Source organism: Plasmodium coatneyi, chromosome 12 (assembly GCF_001680005.1).
Source record: "Plasmodium coatneyi strain Hackeri chromosome 12, complete sequence".
Taxonomy (NCBI): Eukaryota; Apicomplexa; class Aconoidasida; order Haemosporida; family Plasmodiidae; genus Plasmodium; species Plasmodium coatneyi.
The window spans coordinates 3,693,510-3,711,851 of NC_033567.1; the positions used below are offsets into that span (position 1 = coordinate 3,693,510).

General features: G+C 36.3%; 2 protein-coding genes across 2 annotated transcripts; both read right to left on the reverse strand.

Annotated features, from left to right (window-relative positions):
• Positions 1-6,010: 6,010 nt before the first annotated feature.
• On the reverse strand, positions 6,011-7,012 carry PCOAH_00044880 (KIR protein; the record flags this gene model as incomplete). Its single annotated transcript, XM_020061272.1, has 1 exon — positions 6,011-7,012. One exon carries the CDS (start codon positions 7,010-7,012, stop codon positions 6,011-6,013), a length of 1,002 nt encoding a protein of 333 aa, XP_019916472.1.
• A 6,208-nt stretch (positions 7,013-13,220) lies between these two features.
• On the reverse strand, positions 13,221-14,335 carry PCOAH_00044890 (KIR protein; the record flags this gene model as incomplete). The annotated part of the gene is made up of 2 exons (XM_020061273.1): positions 13,221-13,463; positions 13,589-14,335. The coding sequence occupies 2 exons, from the start codon at positions 14,333-14,335 to the stop codon at positions 13,221-13,223; spliced, it is 990 nt and encodes a 329-aa protein (XP_019916773.1).
• Positions 14,336-18,342: the final 4,007 nt, after the last annotated feature.

The following is an 18,342-nucleotide window of genomic DNA, read 5'->3' on the forward strand; positions in this document are numbered from 1 at the left end:
AATATATGTATGGACATATTATGAACATATGTATGAACGTATGAAAAATGCGGAAAAATTATTTTTATGTGTGCTACTAATAAAATGTGAAAATTTATGTTTTGCAGAACACACGCATAAACATGTAAGAGCGCAGTGGCGTTGAAATCGTAATAAGTAAACTTGTTCATTCAAGGGGTCACATTTTATGAGGTTGGTGTTACATTTTTAAGGTCATATATTATGCCATTCCATGTACTATCCTGGCACAATAGTACAACCCGAAGCTACAAGTGTACAAATAGTGGAAGTTGGGATTGTGTAAAGTATGCGCGAATTATCAAGAAAAGGACATCATTTATTCCATTTTAAGCGCTAAATAGGAGATACATTATAATTTGAGGTTTCTTTTTTTAACATTATTCATTTAATTTTTTGTGAATTAACTGGCCTAAATTTGCATGTCTTAATTTTGTTATTAAGGGAACACGTGAAATGTTATAAAATTAAAAACTTCCTCTTTTTTATATAAATCTACAGAACCTTGTGTGTGTAATATATTTTCTATGCACATGATTCTGTGCAAATGCAAATAACATGGTTGAACAAGTTTTTTTTTTTATTGCTTATAGAAGTGGGTACAATGCGTGTAATGCTCGTAAATAATCACACATTTAGTGCATTTCAAAAGTGAACAAGTACATGGTATGAATAAATATATACGAATATATATCTATCTTAATTTAGGCAGTTATTTCACAAAAGTATAATTTTCAATTATACTGTTCTTTCGATTATATTATTCCTTTTGAGTTATGTGACCCTAAATTGGAAGAATGCAATAAGCTTAAAAGTGCAGAGTAAAAGTAATAAGGTGAACATGTTAATTTGGCGTGATCGATATGAATTCATATTTGGTAAACGCGAATTTGAAAGTTCAATTTCGTGGAGGCGCAAATATGTTCTAGCTCATGACAACGCGTAAATTTTTTATTTCGAACTGAATTAATACGTGGATTATCTCCATATAATTATGAATATGTTTTAATATATAATTTAAGCTTTTATGAAAGAAATTGTGAAAAATGTAAACATAAAAATGAAAGCGTTATATAAATTCTGGAGCATGTATAAGAAAGAAAAAAGGGGGAATCATCAAGTTTCGAAAGGAAATGAGACAGAATTCCGTTTCTTTTCACTAATTTTACGGAAGAAAAGAGTAATTATAAGTCCCATAGCGCACCATGAGTAATAGCGCTCTTTTTTATGTGCTTTTATTACTCAAAAATCCATTATATCACCCTAATCAATATGATGGTGTTTATAATAAGTATGAAGTAAATTTATGTTGTTCGAAAAGGGAAAAATATATCCAATCGAAATTATAAGTAAGGAACTTCCACAGGAATGAGCAGTCAGCATAGAAAGCTTTAAGAAATAGGAAGGAGTATATATTCTGTTATTTTAATGAGTTTACTGTCCATGGAGAAATTGTAAATTGTGCGGGAGGAAGCAAATTTTAACACATATATGTGTATAAGTATATTACATACGACACGTCCGACTGGAAAAATAAAGTATCGTGTTATTGTTGCTGATGTTATTATTATGAAAGTTTGTTGTGTGCACACAATATTATAATATATAAGGCACACTTCATATACAGTGATAACTAACATTACTTCTTCTGTTATTCTTTCCTTCTACTATTACTTGTTCCCTTTCCTTAAAGAAAACTTATCTAACATAAGGAACAGAATATTCTATCATGGAATCGCCCGTGCTGGAATATGTTTCCGTTTCTGAAACTTCCTCTGAATAATCGGTATAATCTTCAGCTTCCACATCCGAGTCATCTGTTGTGGACCTCCTTTTCCTTCTGCTCTTCCCACCGGAGAGGTTGTTTCGTATTCCAGAAAATAAATTGGTATACTAAGAATGGAATGAAAAGGGAAGAAGGATGAAATAAGGGAAGGATGTTCAGGTGGAAGGGCGGGTAGACATGCATTATATATATATATATGATGTATATATAGAGCCATATATGTACATGGTGTAGTCTATTCTATTCTATATATTTTTATTTTTTAAGTATGAAATAAGAAGGAAATAATAATAGTAAACATTATTATTCTTATTATATGCAATTTCACTTTAATTGTAACTTTACCTTATACAATAAGAGGGCAGCCCCTGGTAATCCTATTGCTCCAAATGCGGAAGGGATAATAGTAGCAAGTGGTAAATCTGGTGGACCTGCTGCAACTGCAGCAGCGGCAGGAGGTTGTACTTCTGTGGCAGATTTCACAACAGGTTTCGTTGTTGCTGGTTTTGTTGCGGCTGGTTTGGCAGCTTGTGGTCGTGGTGCTTCTGGTACTGCAGCCTTCGCTGCTGCAGCAGCAGCAGCCGCTGCCGCTGGAGTACCAGCACCAGCAATACCACCTATACCAGGAATAGCACCTGGAACACCACCTACAGCAGGTGCTGGACCGGCATCGCCCCTATCACCTCTTGGACCCTCTGGACCTGGTGAGCCTGCTGAACAAAAGGAAGGAGGAGCAGGAAATCTGTACAATATAATGAGGAGAATATTCCTAGCGCACGATGGATGTGCTCAAACCCCCGTGGGCGATGCTACTTCTTTGTGCGCCCCCCTCTTCCCTGGTTATATATGTACTTACCTACTACACCCGTGGTAGCACCTGATGTTCCTTCTGCAGGAGGAGTTTCTTGTTGAGGTTGCTCTGCACATAAGAAATGAAATAAAGGGAGGAAGGTTTTAGTGTAATCAAGAGTCATTAAAACTAAGAGTGTGGTGGGGTACACCCCTTGGTGGAGCATTACCCTCTTCCTTTTCTCTTCGACTCAGCCATTTCCCTCCTCGCTCTCTCTAGTAATAATAATAATAATACTTCTCGATTATACATATTTGTCATATGCTTTATTTATTTGTCTTACCTGTAACCATTCTTGCAGTTTGTGATGTTGCTTCAGGGCACTCCAATTTTTTAGGTTCCGCGAATTCTCCGTCCTCGTTACTTTTCTCACTTTCAAATTTGGCACAATATGGTTCTTCGGCAGTGCTTTTGCACCTTTGACTTAAATCTATATGTGCTGTCTGGGCGTTTAGGAAGGACTTCTCGTATTCTGCAGTGCTGCAATATGTACTAAGCTCCCCATTATTTTGTAATTTCCTATAGTTGTAGTAGTAATCGAATAGGTTTTTGCCCTGTGGGAACCTGTCTTTGCTAATATTAGGGTATATATTATTACATTTACATCCGGACATGGAACCTGCCAGTGTAGGGTAAATTTTACTCATAACCATTGAGACAGAGGCATCTTTCTTAGATGGTTCCTTATTTATTCTATCACCTAACCAATAATAAAAGAAGCTATAACGGTCACTATTGGACAAAGTAGCGAACTCCCCTTCCCCTGTACTGTTACATGCTACACAGTAATTTTTCACAATCTTATTAAGCCAATTCCAATCTTTCCCATTGTATGAAAATAATGATGTTTCCAGTTGTTTTTCCACTTCAGTCCGGTTCCCTTTGCTTCCGCTGAGTATACAACTTTTTCCTACAACTCCGTCCAACTCAGCATATATTTTCTCTGAGGGTAAATTATTGGTGTCAGCCTGCTAAAAGTAAAATGAATGAAGAATGGAACATGTGTAAAAAATGGGTGTTTCTATATATATTCCTAATGTATAATTTACTGCACTATGTACAAATTATTATCTATACATCATATATATAAGTGTCCATGTTGTAAGAAGGAAGGAAGGTTGTGTTAGGGGTGGTGGTAGGTGGAAGGAAGGGAAGCAACAGGTCCCTTCAGTGTTTGTGCCTTACCCCTGGACTCATTGTGTGTATATATTCTTGTATATAGTAATATTCATGAAGGGAATATAAATAAATATGTTAACACTTTTTCACTTATATATTCCAAGTGGGGCTCACCATTTGGAAGGTAAATATATCAAACTTTTTTACTACTCCTCCCTCCTTTCTTAATAAAGATGTGTCATCCTTTTGACTTTCTTCAAAGGAATACGATAAAATATACACTACATATACACACATATGTGCATCAAAGTCATTACATATGTGCACATATATATAATTAAGGTAGAAATAAGAAAGGGTTCGAACGAACAGGAAATGGAGGAGTAATGAAGAAAGGTCAAGTTTTTTATACATTCTGTATCTATGTATTATATTTTTGTGCATCATATTTCTTTGTGCACATTGTGCATGCTTGTTCATTTGGAGCATTCCATTATTATGTACACTTCTCTCTTATTATGTATATAAGCACACCTTTTTTCTATTTGACGAAAAATTTTTAACATGTACTACATACCTTTCATGTTTTATTGTTATGTTTAAAGGTGAGTTAATTGAAAATTGTTAATATGCACGTATTGCATAATTCAAACAAAAAAAAAGGATCACACTCTTCCCTATACCCTTCTTCCTTTTCCAGAATATGTGCACATTCATTCATATGCTCAGGGAAGAGTGCACATTTACAGAATAAATAAGAGGAGTGCAGTACAAATATATATACTCATTTTGTTCAAAAGTGAAAAAGGTATGTGTATATTCACAATACAAACGTAATACAAATAGAGAAAAAGGAGTGTATAATACAAAGATATATGTGGTCAATTTATTTTCAAAAGTAAAATTTTGGTGTGTGTGACGTACCTTTCTTTTATTTATTATTCCTTTCCTCCCATTTTTTCTTATATTATTATAAATTGTGTGAGGTTCTTCATTGTTATATTACTCTTTATTACTGTTTTTTGTTCTTTTCCTTTGAGATATTATTCTTCACCTTAAAAAAGGGAAGAATTTAGAATTATGTTCTTTGGATTAGAAAGAATATTTTACACATAAAATTTCTATGGGAGCTTTCTTATATAGTGCATATACCTATTTTATATTAAGCACTCAACTTTTTTTTTCACCGTACTTAAGTGCTTATGATTATTTCCTATTTCATATACACTTATAATGAAAAAATGCATGAAGTGAATTTTTAACTTATTCAGAACTGCTGCGGCTCGGTATGAACAGAAATATGTACATGTGTCCCTATAAATTAGTACCATCCTTTTTTTACTTCATTCTTACCTTTTCTATGTTTATTCTGTATTAATAACTCCCCCTTTACCCCCTTCTTTCCTAAGGAAGGTAATGTTCTTTCCTCAAGAAGGAATGGTTGTTCCATTCCCTTGGGGGAAGATAATGATACTTTCCATGAGGGAAGGTGATGTTCCTTCCCTACCGAGGAAGATCCTTTCCTTTCCTTAGGAAAGATGTTTTCCTTCCTCCCTTAGTAAGTGTTGTTCCTTCTTTCCCTTTCTACTTTAGGAAGGAATTGTTGTTCCTTTCCTTCCTTCCAAAGGAAGGTTTCTTTCCTCCTCCTTAGACCCTCCTCGCCCTTCCTTAGAGCATGCTTTCCTTCCTTTCCTTTCCTTCTTCCTCCTCTAGGAAGGGAGAAGAAAGAAAGAGAGAGAAAGAGGAACTTATCTAGTGTATGGAATGGAATACACTGTGGTAGAGTCCCCTTCTGCCGTTAGGTTTGATTCTGAACCTATCGTCGTTGAGACAAATGTGGACGAATCATCTTCATTTGGCATATTCAACCTTCGTACAAATGAACTCCTTTTTTTTCTTCTTTTATTACTGCTTCCAAGGCTCTTACGTACTCCAGAGAATACATTGGTATACTAAGAGGGAAAAAGCAGAAAGGAGGAGCAAAGAAATAAGGGAGGAGGTGTATAGGGGAGATGAAATGGTATATACATACAAATATATATATATATATATGTGGACATACAGTCGTATATATATATATGTCTATTTATATACATATATGTATATAATGAACAGGGAAGTCTATTCTCTATATATATTTCTCTATTTTTATTCTTTAAGGTAAGGATGAAATATGGAGGAAATAAACATAGACAGAATATTACTATTCACATGGTTATTGTAATGGTGATGGACAATTATTTACTCACTTTATATAAAAGGAAAACTACCGTTGGGAGACCTATTCCTATTGTGCTAAGTACAGAAGGTATGGCGGTAGTAATAGTGCTGTTGTTGTTTTCTGTATTGGGTGTACTTATAGAGCTCGCTTCCACCACACTACTTCCATGTCGTAGAGTATGGTCCTCGCCATTTCCATGGCTGAATGAAGGAAGTTTCTGCGTGACACTTAAATCAGGTTTTGTATGCTCATGTTCATCACCCTGCCGAGAATCTGGCAGGGAAACTGCCTGAACTGAAGGTTCGGGACCACCATCCATAGACAATGTAGTTGCTACATGAGGTTCAGGAATTTCCACCACCACTGCTTGTGCTCCCAAATGGGATTGCCTAACCTCTACTATCCCCCGTACAGGATCCGTTTCCAGTTTTGGACAGGGTTCCGCCTCCGCTTCTGTTTCTGCTTCTGATTCCAGTTCTAGTTCTGTTAATGTAGGACACGTTAATTTTAGTTGTGACAGCTGTGATGAGCCCTTCGATGGATGCCCTGATGGGTTATTTGATAGTTTCTCTATTTCTTTACAGAAACATTTGTACTTGTTCTTATGGTACTCGCCACAATATGGGTCCTTACTAGTTGTACCTTCCCCTTTTTCTCCGCAATAATCCCCTACAGTATCACATGCATTAGTAAGTTCCGCCTTGTAATATGTCCACTGTGAGTCTTTCTCCGCTCCACCTGCGTGACTCTTTATTTGTTCTAAATACTTCTGTACGGCAGTACAATCATGGTAATGCTCATATAGTTTTCTCCTATACTTGGCAGTATCATCATCAGCATCATCGTATATAATATTACATATATTCTGGCCTGAATCTTTCCCTAGTGTTTTGTAAATTACTGTCAGGGCGTCCTTCAGACTATAACCGTATGATTTCTGGTGGAAATTTTTCCTTACCCAATGATAAAAAAAACGACAAGGTGTATCATCTTTGGATTCTGATTGCTCTTCCTTCATCTTGCATGCTTGACAATAAGCTCCCATTAAAAGGTCAGTGTAAGAAGTAAGTCCGGAGTATCCTGTTAATGCTTGTTCTAATGTACTCTTCAGTTGATCGGTCGTGCCACTAGCGGGGGTACATACAGTCTCATCAGCATCCACGAATTTCTTATAGAAGTCTGTATATGAAGGTAATTCCTGCAAATCCACTTTCTATGAAGGAAGTAGTTGTTGGGGGAGGAGAGTGTGGATTATGTACTGCATATATACACATACTTATATACATATACAAGATGTCGGACGCACACATGTTCAATTAGGAACTTTAAATAGGGAGGGATAATATTTTTTTTTTCCGGTGCTCCCTTCTTTTTCATTCCTTACCTGTCCTGGTGGTGCCATTCTGCTCTAGTTGCATATAATTCCTGTATATATAAAACAAACAAAAACAAACAATAACACACTCCCTCCCGTCCTTCATGTGTTAAGGAGGGAAAATTTGTTCCATTCTATATATATAACATGTGCGTGTACAGGAAGCACAGCACTACCCATTTTTCACACCCAGCACATTCCCTTCCTTCCCCCTTAGACCCTTCCTTCCTACATTCCTTTATTTGTTTACTACAGTATGATATGATAGTTCTCTCCGTACGCTATTCTTTGAGGACATTGTAGAGCATTTCATTATTATTATTACTATTATGTATATTACACGCAAGCACGCTACCCTATTACATTTGGTGCGCAAGCATGCTTCCCTATTACATTGTGCGCGTACGCATGCGCTCCTTTACTATGTACATATAAAAAGGGAAAAGGGGGCTTGCGCGCAACTGCCTTTCTTCCCTAGAAAAAATTTCAGCATGTGACATTTACTCTATGTTCTATTTTGCTATTCTTAAATGGAAAGGGGGCGTGGGGGTGGTGGTGGTAGGTAGGTTGTTAGATCATTAAAGTATTGTCAGATCACATATATATATATTGTGTGGTGCAGTGCACAGTTCATATATTCATATGTGCAGTTCATATATGGTATGCGGTTCATTTTATATATGTGCATTAGGAGCACCTTCCTTTCTCCTCTTCCTTCCACCCTACCACCCCTAACAACCTTCCTTCCTCCATATGGGGGTAATGTGCAATGTGGATATTTATTATTAGTACTCATCGGAATAAGCCTTAATTTATAGGGTGAATAAACCCTACGCATGACAATAACGGGACGGAACTGCAGTTAAGTTGTATATGAACAAAGTTGCTCATGCATTGTGCACATCCTTTTTATATAGTAGTGTTGTGCTTCTGTCACACTTTCTCCCATACATGGTATGGGGGGGAGGGGTGCGTACAATGACCCTTTTTTCCCCTTATGGTTGATTCGTCGGAGTGTAATTACATTTTTCCCGCCCCCCTGCTCCTGCTGCTTCTCCTGGTTGCGTCGTAAATAAGGACGCCCCCTCCCTCCCCTATACATCCCATAGCGAGCTCCAATTTATACACTACAAAGAGTTCCTATCAGATGCATGCATTGTGTTCCTCAGGCACCTTTTCACCTCCTCCATCCACACTATACCTCACATGTTAACGCACCCTTCTCCTTCCTTCTTTCTTTCTTCTCTCTTCTTTCTTTCCTTTTCGTTCGTTCTTTCTTTCTTTTTTATTACACCCTTCGGGTGTACTCCTCCCCAAGAGGGAATATAGTCCTTCCTTCCACCTACTACCATCCTAACAACCTTCCTTCCACCTACCACCACCCTACCAACCTTCCTTCCACCTTCCAGCACAACCTTAACAACCTTCCTTCCACCTACCAGCACGACCCTAACAACCTTCCGTCCACCAACCACCTAAGAACCCACCTATCATCTTCCACTTAACAACACCAACCCTAACAACATTCCTTTCATCCACTCGGAACAACCTTCATTCTAACACCTCTAATAACCTTCAACCTACCAACTAACAACCTTCCTTGCACCCCTAACATCCTTCACTTTCTGAACTCTTCCCCCTCTTAATACTTCCTTAGACCCCCACTCCTTTTTTATTGACATATAGTCGCGCTCACACCGATTTGACATATAATCATCGTCCTCTTATTCAAGGAGTAGATGTTGTTATGGAGCGAGAACCCCCAATACTGGGCGACACCATTTTTCACACATGTAAATGTCCCCACCTCCTAACCTCATAAACATAGGTCTAAAGGAATTATACGGTATGTAGTGGTACCCCCCTTCAGCTCTTCCACAAAAATAGGGTCCCAAAGGAAAATTCACAGGGCACACATAAAAATATAATGTACTACATAGTCCCTGCGCAGAATATATATACCATATTTTCTGCATTAGACAAATATGTAGACTGCAAAGTGTAGTTCCCCTTAGGGGTGTGTGTGCATGCTCACATATATGTAGAACACGAATACGAAGGAACCTGCGCAGCATACCACTCTCCCTAAGGATTTACAGACATAGAATATGCGTGCGCCTGTACACACTTCGTACAGAGTTCTTTGTTATTATTGCAGTTCCATATGGAACTGGTTACTTATATGAAATACAGAGGATCGTGCAGATAGGCACCTCTACATTCACATTACTTCTCCAAAGCGATCCCATTAGTATTCCGTGCAGATACCCTGCCCTATCTGTGGAATGTAGACAACAATTATATGGGAAGGGGTTGAGGGGGAATATAGTAGCTCAGGTTCCCCTAAAGTCTTCCCATGACTTGAAATTTATTCGAATAAAATGTGAGCACTAAATCTTGGAACTTCCAAATGTACCAACTAATGTAGAAGGAACTCATGGGAAGGTTACCTACGTTATTCACACACTAATAGCTCAACCAACGGTCATATTACTCTATTTCGATATATTCAAAATTTAGTCGAAGTTGTACCATGTCAACTCATACGATTCGTCATTATATACGACGTGCACATGGTGCCCCCTCCACATAGTTTATACCCTAAGCCTCCCTCATGGAGCATACAAATTTATCAGGACACAGAATTATTCAACACAATAGTACTATCATAGAACACACATTGCTGCTGAGGAAAATAAATTTCCATACATTGAAAAGGGTCCGCCCAAATATATTGGACCCCGTCTTGAGGAAGGGAGGTGGGGGGCTTCCCCCTTTCCATAATAAGTGAAGAAAGAAAATTCTCCATGCTCCAAAAAAATTACTTTCCAGAATAACTGTTCTAAAAAGAGTCCTCCCAAAAAAAATGTCTCCCCAAAAAATAGACTATAAAAAAAATTCCTCCAAAAAAATATCCTCCCCAAAAAAAGGTTAACCTTAAAAAAATGTCCTTCCCCAAAGAAAAAAGAATGTCTTCCCCAAATAAAAAAAAAGGTCCTCCCCAAAGAAAAAGATCCTCCAAAAAATTTCTCCCCCCAAAAAACCCCTAAAAATGTAAATTAAAAAATTATCCCCAAAAAGTACATCTGCATAAGTTCCGCGTGCTCCCTAAAAATGAAGGGTTAGGAAGAACTTCGCCCAAAAAAATGTGCAAAAAAATTCCTCCAAAAAAAAATTCCCTTAATAAAAATAGGTTAAATGGAACCTATGGTGTAGGTGCTTTAGGGGAAAAAATTTCCCCCAAAAAACATATTTAGAAGGAAAAATTCCGCGTTCCACGCCCCAGAAATGAGGAATTAGAAAAAATTCCACAAAAAAATAGATTGAAAAAAATTCCTCCAAAAAAAATAAATTGAAAAGTTTTCTTTGAAAAAAATTCTTTAACGAAAAATTTTTGCAAAAAAAAAAATAATAAAATTTCCCCTAAAAGAAATACATTTAACAGTTTCTCACGGAGCTACTTCAAGAACGGTCCTGAAAAATTTTTTTTAGGGAACACATTAAAAACATCCTTTAAGGTGCAGATTAAAAAGTTACTTTAGAAAATTATCTTTAACGTTCTGCAAAAAATATGTTCCAGAATTTTAGTGAAGAATACTATGAAAAACTCCTTAGGAAGTGAGCTCAACATGTAGATGCACGAAAAATTGGACGTAGATGTAATGGACCCAACGAGAATATGTAACATATTTGCCTGAAGAATTGATGTTTAACTTTTTTTCTTTTTAGTGCTCATTAACTCAGTCATCCACTGGAGTCAGGATGTATTCTATTAGAAGAAGAATAATATATTCACTCCTACTTCTACTATTACAATGTACTGCTGTTATGGCAGACAGCGATACGACAAATGGCTGTTGCAGTGGAGGACGGGGGGACAAAGTGCGGGGGAACCAGTGCAGAGAGTTGCATACTGACAACTTGGGATGAAATTCCAGGTAGCACCTGGGATAAATATAAATGTTTCCTGTGCAGAATATGTGCAAAGTTCGGTGTGGAAAAAAATAATTGTGTCGATGAGTACGCATTCCTTATGGCTGCTGTGTCTATTATCATCATACTGTTGAGCTCGTTTGTTCTTATAGGTCCGGAAGTATGTGTAAGTAGTTCTATTGTAGCAGACAGAAAAAAATAAGGACATTCCATGCATGTTCCACATCCGAATTGTATAATATAAACATATAAAATATATATGTACTACTTACATTTCCTTTATGCCCCCTACGCCATTCCATTAGTGTCGATGTTGCCTATCCTGGTTTAAGAAGAAAAAAGGATCGTCTAATACATCGAACATGGACCATGATCAACTTATGGTAGGACCAAATGGACAGCCAATGCATCCTCAAATGTCCCAGGGGGGGACACATCCAACACAAGCACCACCACCACCACATGAACAACAAGCACAAGGAGGACCATTACCACCACCAAAGAAACAAGCACAAGGAGGACCATTACCACCACCAAAGAAACAAGCACAAGGAGGACCATTACCACCACCACAGAAACAAGCACAAGGAGGACCATTACCACCACCACAGAAACAAGCACAAGGAGGACCATTACCACCACCACAGAAACAAGCACAAGGACGTCCATCTACACCAATACCACCACCTGCAGAAGAGGTGCAAGAACAACAACCTGAATCTGAACAATCAAACAATAAGGAGCACAGCAAGAAGGGAAAAAACAAAAATGAAAAAAGTGGATCTAAACAAACAAATTCTAAGAAGGGCGATGGGGGCACCCTTCATGTAAGGTACAATAGGATGTGAGAACAGAAGGAGGAATACGTGTACTGCCATCCAGCACTTACCATATTCATTACTATGCGAGGGATAGATTCCCTTTTATTTCTATGCACAAGTATAAAGGAAAAAAAGGGGGAACTGCCTGTAGCGAGTACTATATATATATAAGAGGAATTATATTTTGAGGAAGATGACATGTAGTACAGGGACAACAATGTAATTATAAATACCACACTTATAACTGCATTCTTAAGTCCACCAGTAAACGCATTAAAGTGAATTAAATAATACACAAGCACAAATTGTTCTATGCTCAAATTATGATGAGCACTTTCTAACACAATGTCCATTTCTCTTATAGAGAAGCAGAAGTTTTCAGTACTTTTTGGTCATACGAATAAAATGATCACGGAATTCAGGAAAAAAAGGAGGAGACCCTGTCTACATTTACAAGAATAATTTTAGTAGAAACACATATAGTAAAGGAAATTAGTAATAACAGGAAATAAGGACATGAGGATATATATACACTGCTGTACAGAGGTCCTCTTTCTTCTGTACATTTTTATATATTCCCCTACAAGCTCTACCTTTTCTGTAATTTTCCTTTATATGTATTATTAATGTATCCTCTGATGATTCTTCTTTCCCTGTGCTACTTTTTCCCTGCTCGGAAGGTGACTATTTGAAAGAAGTCTTAGTTTTGTCATTTCCAGCATTCATTTGAACTCCTTACTCCCCACTTTTTTTTAATAAGTGATATATTTGTGCACTTTTCCTTCCATTTAGTTTCTTTCCCCTTTAGGATTGTGCTTCCCTCTTTTTTTTATTTTGCAATTTTTTACTATCATTTATTTGTGAATATCCCAGCATGGTGATTCCCATTTGAACCCTTTTCTTCTTTTTTTTTTAATTTAGGAATTTATAATGCTTCTCATCTTACATTTCACACCACTTACATTGGGTCATTTCCTCGTCAGCGCGAAGTCTCTTGGTAATCTTTGGAGGAGGAGAGGGGGAGAGGAACGCATTACATGCGATGGTAATCTATATTTCTCCCTCCGTTGTTATTTTGCCCCTGTTGTTGTGGTCTGCTATTGTGTGTTCTTCCCACTATTATTCCTTAATTTATTCTGAGAGATGTATGGTATAGAATATTCTGTTGGACCTATTGTGGAAGTATCCGTAGAATATTCCATTGAGTTGTCTAATGTGGAGCCGATCGTGGAACCATCGTTCTCTGTGAATGTGTCTGAGTTATGTGAGACAAACCTACCCCTTCCCCTTCTTCTGCCTTTAGAGGAATTTCTTCTTGGGGAAGGGAATAATGATATGTACTAAATAAAAGGGAAGGGAAGGGGTAAAATTACATATACACATATATAGCATATGTATACATATATATACATACGTATATATATGGGACGAGATATAGCAAATGTATATGGTTATACATTCTTACCTTGTAGAAAAAGAAGGTGATGAATAATGATGCGGTTCCTAACAACCCATAAGAAATGTTGTTGATAGTATCAGTGAGGGTGCTATCCGGTGAAGGTGCCGTATAATTATCTGCACCAGGACCACCTGACTCTGCAGGTGGAGGTTCAGGAATTATGTTATATATCAACTGTAATAAATACTCAGGGCTACCTTGTGTTTTTTCCTCTGTTATTCCCCTACATTCGGTACTACCACTGTGTGAACCTCTACAATGTGATTTCACTGTTTCACATACTTCGGCAATTTTCCTTAAATAATTACTGCATCTTCCACAACTCATTCTTCCAGATTCTACTTTCTCTTGCCACATATCCATAGGGATCAAAGTATAATGGGACCATTTTTCCATTAATTCGAACAATTCCTTCCCACTGCTACTTTCCCTATCTTTACATTTACCTGCACTTAGCATGGACCCTAAGTATGTATACACTGCATTCATTATTCCATCAAATGAGTCCTTATCGTCTAATTTTCTATGTATTATGCTTCCTATTACATAATATAAAAGATCACACCCTCCGCCCGTCTGTAGATCCTGAGGATAAGTGTCGGACACACAACACCAGGCACGTAAAATATCATCTACTAAACTTTCATCGTTCCGCAGGTCCCCCAATTTACTCTTCAGGTCTTCCTTGTGCCTATCTAAAATGTTCTTTGTCTTACTACAATAAAGTTTTTTTTTCCCACTGCTTCCACTCATATTTTCTGAAGGTGAACTATTCAAAATGGAATCCTATGAGTGTAACTCAGGGAAATGTATATATGTATTTCCATTCTTATTGTGGTCTAAGTGTAGTGTTATATGTGCGCAGCATATGTACGTTTCCACTTTGAGGAAAAAATAGTCCTTTAATGATCCTTTTATTACTGTTGCCCCTCATTTGCATTTCACGTGTAATAAGTTTGTGTATGAATTCATTATATGTTTATACTGAATAAATATGTTAGTATTCTACATATTCCTGAATCATTAATGATTATTAAGTGGATATTACATTTTCATTTTCACAGTAATGTGCATTGTTCAGCTTTCCGGTGAATTGTAAGATAATATATATATATTTATTTAACATATATGACATCATCACCTATAGGAAAGTAAGGCAAAAGTATTAATAAATAGGTCGAAATAGTAGGATACACGGAAGGAACGGAAACCCTTATACAATCCTTACTATATGATGGGTCTCCGAATTTTTATTAATAGTATTGTACGATTATTTGGTCGCTCCCATGAGAACGTGCATAAGTATACAATTTTTGCTTCTAAAAAGAAAATAATTTTTAGCATATATTATGAATTTAAAGCTCCATTATTGTTATTTTTTTTAAAAGGAGGAGGAGTGGTGTGGTTGTTGTTCATAAAAAAGATATATTTGTTAATGTACATGTATATATTGTGTAGTATAGTGTATAGATCATATGTATATATATGGAGAGAGCATTCCTTTTTTTTTTTTTTTTTTTTTCTCCTCTTTTGGAATGTACACATTTTGCACATTCATGCGCATATTTACACTATTCACATAGTTTTACATACAATATGTATTGAGAGTAGCTCAATTTCTTTCTTTTTTTTTTTTTTTATTTATTGGGGAGCGAATGAATTAACTATATACCTACCTACATATGCGCATATGCATATATATAACTCCACATCGAGAGTGTGTGTGTGTATATATACGAAAAAAAATATTCATTTATTCATATATATGTATGCGTGGAAGCAGGGAAAAATGTATATATATATATACATATATAAGAATGATTATATGCACGTACCACAATTATGCACATACCGCAGTTGCCAATTATTGAGTCATTCATTGTCATCATATATATGATGGTGATGATGATAAATTTTAAAAATTAAAAAAAAAAAAAAAAATTAAAAGTAAAAATATAAACACCTCAAAAAGGGGGGGCCATACATGGATATCCTATGGAAGGATTTATTTTCTTCCGCGAACTACTTGTAACTACTGCTCCTATTATTCTATGTAGTGAACTCCAGACTTACCGCCATACCACTTCATTCAATATAATGCAATGTAGGAAGGAAAAAGCGATGGTATTAAATTCATGGTGTTCACATGTATTATGGTGAGTTGAAACCCACTTTTATGTTCAGGGCACTATCAACACATTTATGTATATTATTTAAACAAAGTAAAATGAAGGAAAAGGAAGAATATCTTAGGGTATAAATTTGCAAAAGGTGCAAAACTTCGATGCGTTCCCACTACTACGGTGGAAAAGGGGGAAGGCTGTACTGTGAATGATAAATTCTTCTTTGGGGGATGTGTGACATTTGCGACGGGAGGAGGCTGAAATGAAGGATTAGTAGTAGTTCTTACAGTTGTCCCTCTTTTCTCTGAGTACATGGACGTGAATGACCACCTCCTGAATATATAACCTCCACTTCATTATTTACTGTTCCATGTGATCGTCGCTACGGCGCCTATGTCTATAACAGGTCCATCTTGAGTTCTACATAATAATAGTAGCATTGTGTAGTGTTGGTAAGAGTGTTACGTAAGGAGGGGGTGTGTGCGCGTTGTTAACTATATTATTACATAAGCCAAGGAATCGAAATTGTGCATCGAGAATATTGCAGTAAGAATTTTGCAGAATAATTACGAATAAGAATACACGAATTATATATATGCTAAATATAAAGTGCCAAAGACAAATATGACATCAGCCAAAATATAGGGAAGAACGATTATTGCGGTTCGTCATTCTAAAAGGGGGAATGTGGTGGAAATGGTACTTCATGTAACCTTTATAGGGTTTGCATTTCATAAAGGGAGCTAATCAGTCTGGGATGTTTAAGTCTTACCATATGAACACGGACACGTTGCACATGCATGGAGTAGTGCACGAATTCTGTTCCTTCTAAATTCAGTTGATTCATAGTGTCAGTTTTCCTATGTGAAAATATTATGATGACATATATATATTTTCTGTAACAGGGAAAATATTCAGGTGAACTTCGTATCTGATGAGTACATTATGTATACATAAATGTATATCTACAATAATTACTCAAGACATATATATGTATGTATTTATATGTATATGTGTCTACATATATATATGTGTGTATATATATGTTATATGTATATATGAGGGATTATAATAAATAATTCCTGGAATAAATGAATTTATGAAGAAGAAAAAAGAGGAAATTTTATCCTGGACATATGAATGGGGAAGGGAAGTACATTCCACTTTTTGCCCCCTTTTCTTTCTTTTTTTTCTTTTTTAAAGAATTTTCTAATAGACTACCCGTGTGATTATATATAGCACTATAAGGAACTATAACTACCTGAATAAGTATAAACAGGGGAATTTTATTCATGTGCCACGGGGGGGGAGGAAATCATAGTACTGCATTCACTTCATATAAAAACTTTAACCGTACTTGAGAATGAACAGCAATTTATCATTCTAACTTATATATATAATCTATTATACTTTTATATTATCTATTACAAAAAAAGAGTTGAAAAGTATATTCATACATACACAACAACGTTGTGAGTTCTGTGTACACCATTACATTACTTCATTCCTCTACTTCTTCCTTCCATTTATTATTCCTTTGCCAAATTCTAAAACAAGGGGGTGCATAAGTAGCGGCTTCATAAATAAATAACGGTTTCATAAATAAGGGCTGCATAAATAAGTAACGGTTTCATAAATAAGGGCTGCATAAATAAGTAACGGTTGCATAAATAAGGGCTGCATAAATAAGTAACGGTCTCATAAATAACCATTATAGTAAATAATTATAATGATGATTATGCATGTATATACATAATCATTCCTATATATATATATATGCTTTAGGCGAAAAAAAATATATCACCGCACACGGCAGGAATGCGGAAGTGAGGACAAATTTTCCGTGATATGTCACATCTTCCATAATCTTCCCTTCCTAACCATTTGACCACTTCGAAACCTTCCCCCCTCAGTCCACTCTGATCCACCTTCCCGGAGTCATATATATATATGGAATGTATACTAAATAAAAGATAACTTCTTATCTACGCAACCAACCTAGAACACTCCATTCCTAAACCTTCTATATAACCTGTAGGAGCCTATTTACCATGAATATTAAATATATGTGCGCAAGCACCCAAGCTGAATACCCATAGCATCATAAGTCTTTCCGGAGAAAATTTTTAAAAAAAAGGAGAGGAAGAAGTGTATGTTAATATGCAAAGTGCAATATGGATTGAAAGGAAGGGGAAGGGAAGGAGTGAAGAAGGTTAGCTTACATAGTATACGTAATGTGCGTGTACATTTCTTTGGCATGAATGAGCTATTTATAATGTACCTATCAAAAAAAGAAAAAGAAAAAAAAGATGTAGAGAAAAAAAATTGTCGTAGCTGAACGATCCATGAACGAGGGAAAAGAAAAAAAATAGTACACTACAAAATATCATTCTTTGAATTATCGCAACTCTTCTGTTGTTGTACACACAATTTAATGCAGTTTCCTTGTGTCATCTTATACTCTCTTGTCCTATTCATTCATTCCATAAATTCGCTCCCTCCTTCTACTAAATAAAGATAAAATATACACATGTACGAAGAAAGGAGAGAAGGGCGGGAGATGCGTTCTGTGCGCATATGAATTGTACACTGCATATATATATGTTAACAGATTTTTAATAAATTTTTCTTAAGGGA